Source organism: Lampetra fluviatilis, chromosome 70 (assembly GCF_964198595.1).
Source record: "Lampetra fluviatilis chromosome 70, kcLamFluv1.1, whole genome shotgun sequence".
Taxonomy (NCBI): Eukaryota; Metazoa; Chordata; class Hyperoartia; order Petromyzontiformes; family Petromyzontidae; genus Lampetra; species Lampetra fluviatilis.
In genome coordinates this window covers 4168340-4174621 of record NC_136344.1, presented here as the reverse complement: position 1 = coordinate 4174621, position 6282 = coordinate 4168340, and the positions used below count along the sequence as shown (strand labels likewise).

General features: G+C 56.6%; 1 protein-coding gene across 1 annotated transcript in view; it reads right to left on the bottom strand.

Moving 5' to 3' along the window:
- Positions 1 to 219: 219 nt before the first annotated feature.
- LOC144952853 (purine nucleoside phosphorylase-like) overlaps positions 220 to 6282 on the bottom strand; it is a 13112-nt gene continuing 7049 nt past the window's right edge. Inside the window, exons 4-5 of the mRNA XM_078883323.1 lie at positions 973 to 1163; positions 220 to 485 (exon numbers count right to left, since the gene is read on the bottom strand). Coding sequence (XP_078739449.1) covers positions 220 to 485; positions 973 to 1163 — 457 coding nt within the window. The remainder of the gene's footprint in view (positions 486 to 972; positions 1164 to 6282) is intronic.

Below are 6282 nucleotides of genomic sequence, written 5' to 3'. Positions count from 1 at the left end.
AGATCTGGTGAAGTTTGATGAGATGTGGGGTGAGATCTGGTGTTTGGCAAGGTGCGGCGGCGTGTCCAGGTGGTGCCAGGCTGATTGGCGAGGTGGTGGGGGCTGGGTGGGGGCTGGGTGGCGAGGTGGTGGGTCTAGGTGATGAGGTGGTGGGGCCTGGGTGGTGGGGGCTGGGTGGGGGCTGGGTGGTGTGGGCTGGGTGGGGGCGAGGTGGTGTGTCTAGGTGATGAGGTTGAGCACGGCCTCCACGAGGCTCTCCACGGTTGCCGCCCGCTGCTCCCCCACGGCGAGCACCTCGTCGTGACTCGCCCGCTCCACCTCGTCGCCCCCGCGGTGCCCCCCACCCTCCTCCCCACCCTCCTCCTCGTCGTCGTCGTCGTCACGGCGACCGTAGTCCATGGCCGCCTTGTTGGTGATGAGGGAGAGGCCGAGGACCCGCAGGCCGCAGTGGCGGGCGGCCGCCACCTCCGGCACCGTGCTCATGCCTGCGGGGACCACGCAGAGGCGGAGGTGGTGATGGCGCTGTTTGGTGATGGGTGGAGCCGGTGATGGTGGGGTTGGTAGTGGTGGTGGGGGTGGCCCGGGTGGGTGGGTGGATGGTCAGGGTGGGTGGGTGGGTGGTCAGGGTGGGTGGGGGTGGCCCGGGTGGGTGGGTATTTGGGAGTGGCCCGGGTGGGTGGGGTGGGTGGGGGTGGCCCGGGTGGGTGGGGGTGGCCCGGGTGGGTGGGTGGGGTAGTGGTGGGTGGGTGGGGTAGTGGTGAGTGGGTGGGGTAGTGGTGGGTGGGTGGGTGGGGTAGTGGTGGGTGGGTGGGGTGGGTGGGGGTGGCCTGGGTGGGTGGGGTAGTGGTGGGTGGGTGGGGTAGTGGTGGGTGGGTGGGGTAGTGGTGGGTGGGTGGGTGGGGTAGTGGTGGGTGGGTGGGTAGTGGTGGTCCAGGTGGGTGAGTGGTAGTGGGTGGCCCATGAGTCCCTCACCGACAGCGTCGACCCCGAGTGAGCGCAGGAGGCGGCTCTCGGCCACCGTCTCGTAGCCGGGGCCCCCCACCATGGCGTAGGTCCCGCGGCGCAGGGACGCGCCCAGGCCGAGGGCTTTGCCTGCGGCGAGGGCGGCGGAGCGCAGGGCCGCGTCGTACGCGTCCGACATGCAGAGGAAGCGTGGCCCCAGCCTGCAGGATCGAAATCCATAATTTCGTCACTAATAAACCACATGATCCGATCTAAATCCATAATTTCGTCACTAATAAACCCCAATGATCTGATCGAAATCCCTAATCTCGTCACTAATAAACCCCAATGATCCGATCGATCGGATCATTGGGGTTGATTAGTGATGAGCTTTACTAGCTTCACTATGGGACATCTCCTTTACCAGTGGCAAAATATAGTAGTAGGTTTTTACCCTTTCAACATTGACTGCTTTTGTTGTGGTTATTGCAAACATGATGCCTTGTATAAAGGTGCCAGTTTTTGTACCAGTTGAAAGGGATTCTTGTCTTGGATTAGTACACGGCCTACGCGGAGGGTGGGCGGGGTGCGTGACGTCAGCAGGCACACTGCATGACGTCAGCAGGCACACTGCGTGACGTCAACAGGCACACTGCGTGACGCTGCCGCGTGCGGGTGACATCAGAAATGTGACGTCACTGCTCACTTGCGGTGCAAAATATATATCCATTATTGCGCCCCCACCGCCCCTCAAAACACAAAAGTCTATTTTTATACGTTTTGCATTGTGTACAGTCTGGAAGCTACCCACGTGCCAAATTTCAAGTTTGTTGCATGTTGGGAAGTATTCTAAACATTTCGAACAGACACACATATTCACAAATTTCTCTTTTACATAATGTGTTGTCGGCCCGGCTTGGTTGTTGTCGGCCCGGCTTGGTTGTTGTCGGCCCGGCTTGGTTGTTGTCGGCCCGGCTTGGTTGTTGTCGGCCCGGCTTGGTTGTTGTCGGCCCGGCTTGGTTGTTGTCGGCCCGGCTTGGTTGTTGTCGTGCATATACAGAGTACACGACTTCCCTGAAGGCATTCACCTTCAGCGAGCGCGATGCCGATCACACAACGCGGTTCCAATTCGACCCTCGATCCACGGCTGCGCCATCGCCGCACACGCGTCGAATCAAAAGCGAGGTACAAGCCCTTACTAACAACTCCTCAATCATTTTTCATTGATGGGGGGGTTGCCCCCCCCCCCCCCGACCTGAAAATCCATTGGGGCCACGTTGGAGTTTCAAGTGATAGCAGCAATGATGACATTACGTGAACACAATTTTTGTTCCTGGGTAGTAAGTGTTAATTTTTAATTGCTTATGTCTAAAACGAATAGAAAATGGCTATTATTCCCCACAAACTTTGCTTTTGTGACCAGGCCTTTAAGTGAAGGAATGACACAAATGCACACCACGTTTTGTCATTGAAAATAGGTACATTTCTAAATATCAATGTCCTGGTCAAAAAAGCAAAGTTTGTGGGGAATAATAGACACGTTCTGTACTTTTTAGGCATAAGCAATTAGGAAATAATACTTAGTACCCAGGAACAAATTGTGTTGTTGTTACACAGTGAAATAAATCACGCCCAACGCTACAGCGTACTAGTAGCGATGTTTATGGTGATGAGTCGGTGTTTGGAATGATGATGGTGGTGGTGGTGAGTCGGTGTTTGGGATGATGGTGACATTAGGTGGTGATGGTGGTGGTGGTGATGGTGGTGGTGGTGATGGTGGTGGTGATGGTGGTGGTGATGGTGGTGATGGTGGTGGTGATGGTGGTGGTGATGGTGGTGGTGATGGTGGTGGTGGTGATGGTGGTGGTGGTGATGGTGGTGGTGATGGTGATGGTGGTGATGATGGTGGTGATGATGGTGATGGTGGTGGTGATGGTGGTGATGATGATGATGATGGTGGTGATGATGGTGGTGATGATGGTGATGGTGGTGGTGATGATGGTGGTGCTGGTGGTGGTGGTGATGGTGGTGGTGGTTGTGGTAGTGATGGTGGTGGTGATGGTGGTGGTGGTGATGATGGTGGTGGTGGTGACGGTGGTGGTGGTGATGGTGGCGGTGATGGTGGTGGTGATGGTGGTGGTGATGTTGGTAGTGGTGATGTTGGTGGTGGTGGTGATGATGGTGATGGTGGTGGTGATGGTGGTGATGGTGGTGGTGATGTTGGTGGTGGTGGTGATGGTGGTGGTGATGATGGTGGTGATGATGGTGATGGTGGTGGTGATGGTGATGGTGCTGGTGGTGGTGGTGGTGATGGTGGTGGTGGTTGTGGTAGTGATGGTGGTGGTGATGGTGGTGGTGATGGTGGTGGTGATGGTGGTGATGGTGGTGGTGATGGTGGTGGTGGTGATGATGGTGGTGGTGGTGGTGACGGTGGTGGTGGTGATGGTGGCGGTGATGGTGGTGGTGATGGTGGTGGTGATGTTGGTAGTGGTGATATTGGTGGTGGTGGTGATGATGGTGGTGGTGGTGGTGGTGGTGATGGTGGTGATGGTGGTGGTGGTGAGTCGGTGTTTGGGATGGTGGTGGTGGTGGTGGTGGTGAGTCGGTGTTTGGGATGATGGTGACATTAGGTGGTGATGGTGGTGGTGGTGATGGTGGTGGTGGTGATGGTGGTGGTGATGGTGGTGATGGTGGTGGTGATGGTGGTGATGGTGGTGGTGGTGATGATGGTGGTGGTGGTGACGGTGGTGGTGGTGATGGTGGCGGTGATGGTGGTGGTGATGGTGGTGGTGATGATGATGGTGGTGATGATGTTGATGGTGGTGGTGATGGTGGTGATGATGGTGGTGGTGTTGATGATGGTGGTGATGATGGTGATGGTGGTGGTGATGGTGATCATGCTGGTGGTGGTGGTGATGGTGGTGGTGGTTGTGGTAGTGATGGTGGTGGTGATGGTGGTGGTGATGGTGGTGGTGATGGTGGTGATGGTGGTGGTGATGGTGGTGGTGGTGATGATGGTGGTGGTGGTGGTGACGGTGGTGGTGGTGATGGTGGCGGTGATGGTGATGGTGGTGGTGATGTTGGTAGTGGTGATGTTGGTGGTGGTGATGGTGGTGATGGTGGTGGTGATGGTGGTGGTGATGTTGGTAGTGGTAATGTTGGTGGTGGTGGTGGTGATGGTGGTGGTGGTGAGTCGGTGTTTGGAATGATGATGGTGGTGGTGGTGAGTCGGTGTTTGGGATGGTGGTGGTGGTGGTGGTGGTGAGTCGGTGTTTGGGATGATGGTGACATTAGGTGATGGTGGTGGTGGTGGTGGGTGGTGATGGTGGTGGTGATGGTGGTGATGGTGGTGGTGATGGTGGTGATGGTGGTGGTGATGATGGTGGTGGTGGTGGTGGTGATGGTGGTGGTGGTGGTGGTGATGGTGGTGGTGATGGTGATGGTGGTGATGATGGTGGTGATGATGGTGATGGTGGTGGTGATGGTGGTGATGATGGTGGTGGTGGTGATGATGGTGGTGATGATGGTGATGGTGGTGGTGATGGTGATGATGCTGGTGGTGGTGGTGATGGTGGTGGTGGTTGTGGTAGTGATGGTGGTGGTGATGGTGGTGGTGATGATGGTGGTGATGATGGTGATGGTGGTGGTGATGGTGATGGTGCTGGTGGTGGTGGTGGTGATGGTGGTGGTGGTTGTGGTAGTGATGGTGGTGGTGATGGTGGTGGTGATGGTGGTGGTGATGGTGGTGATGGTGGTGGTGATGGTGGTGGTGGTGATGATGGTGGTGGTGGTGGTGACGGTGGTGGTGGTGATGGTGGCGGTGATGGTGGTGGTGATGGTGGTGGTGATGTTGGTAGTGGTGATATTGGTGGTGGTGGTGATGATGGTGGTGGTGGTGGTGGTGGTGATGGTGGTGATGGTGGTGGTGGTGGTGGTGATGGTGGTGGTGGTGATGGTGGTGGTGGTGAGTCGGTGTTTGGGATGATGGTGACATTAGGTGATGGTGGTGGTGGTGGTGGTGGTGGTGATGGTGGTGGTGATGGTGGTGATGGTGGTGGTGATGGTGGTGATGGTGGTGGTGATGATGGTGGTGGTGGTGGTGGTGATGGTGGTGGTGGTGGTGGTGATGGTGGTGGTGATGGTGATGGTGGTGATGATGGTGGTGATGATGGTGATGGTGGTGGTGATGGTGGTGATGATGGTGGTGGTGGTGATGATGGTGGTGATGATGGTGATGGTGGTGGTGATGGTGATGATGCTGGTGGTGGTGGTGATGGTGGTGGTGGTTGTGGTAGTGATGGTGGTGGTGATGGTGGTGGTGATGATGGTGGTGATGATGGTGATGGTGGTGGTGATGGTGATGGTGCTGGTGGTGGTGGTGGTGATGGTGGTGGTGGTTGTGGTAGTGATGGTGGTGGTGATGGTGGTGGTGATGGTGGTGGTGATGGTGGTGATGGTGGTGGTGATGGTGGTGGTGGTGATGATGGTGGTGGTGGTGGTGACGGTGGTGGTGGTGATGGTGGCGGTGATGGTGGTGGTGATGGTGGTGGTGATGTTGGTAGTGGTGATATTGGTGGTGGTGGTGATGATGGTGGTGGTGGTGGTGGTGGTGATGGTGGTGATGGTGGTGGTGGTGGTGGTGATGGTGGTGGTGGTGATGGTGGTGGTGGTGAGTCGGTGTTTGGGATGGTGGTGGTGGTGGTGGTGAGTCGGTGTTTGGGATGATGGTGACATTAGGTGGTGATGGTGGTGGTGGTGATGGTGGTGGTGATGGTGGTGGTGATGGTGGTGATGGTGGTGGTGATGGTGGTGATGGTGGTGGTGGTGAAGATGGTGGTGGTGGTGACGGTGGTGGTGGTGATGGTGGCGGTGATGGTGGTGGTGATGGTGGTGGTGATGATGATGGTGGTGATGATGGTGGTGGTGATGGTGGTGATGATGGTGGTGGTGTTGATGATGGTGGTGATGATGGTGATGGTGGTGGTGATGGTGATCATGCTGGTGGTGGTGGTGATGGTGGTGGTGGTTGTGGTAGTGATGGTGGTGGTGATGGTGGTGGTGATGGTGGTGGTGATGGTGGTGATGGTGGTGGTGATGGTGGTGGTGGTGATGATGGTGGTGGTGGTGGTGACGGTGGTGGTGGTGATGGTGGCGGTGATGGTGATGGTGGTGGTGATGTTGGTAGTGGTGATGTTGGTGGTGGTGATGGTGGTGATGGTGGTGGTGATGGTGGTGGTGATGTTGGTAGTGGTGATGTTGGTGGTGGTGGTGATGATGGTGGTGGTGGTGGTGGTGATGGTGGTGATGGTGGTGGTGGTGATGGTGGTGGTGGTCATGGTG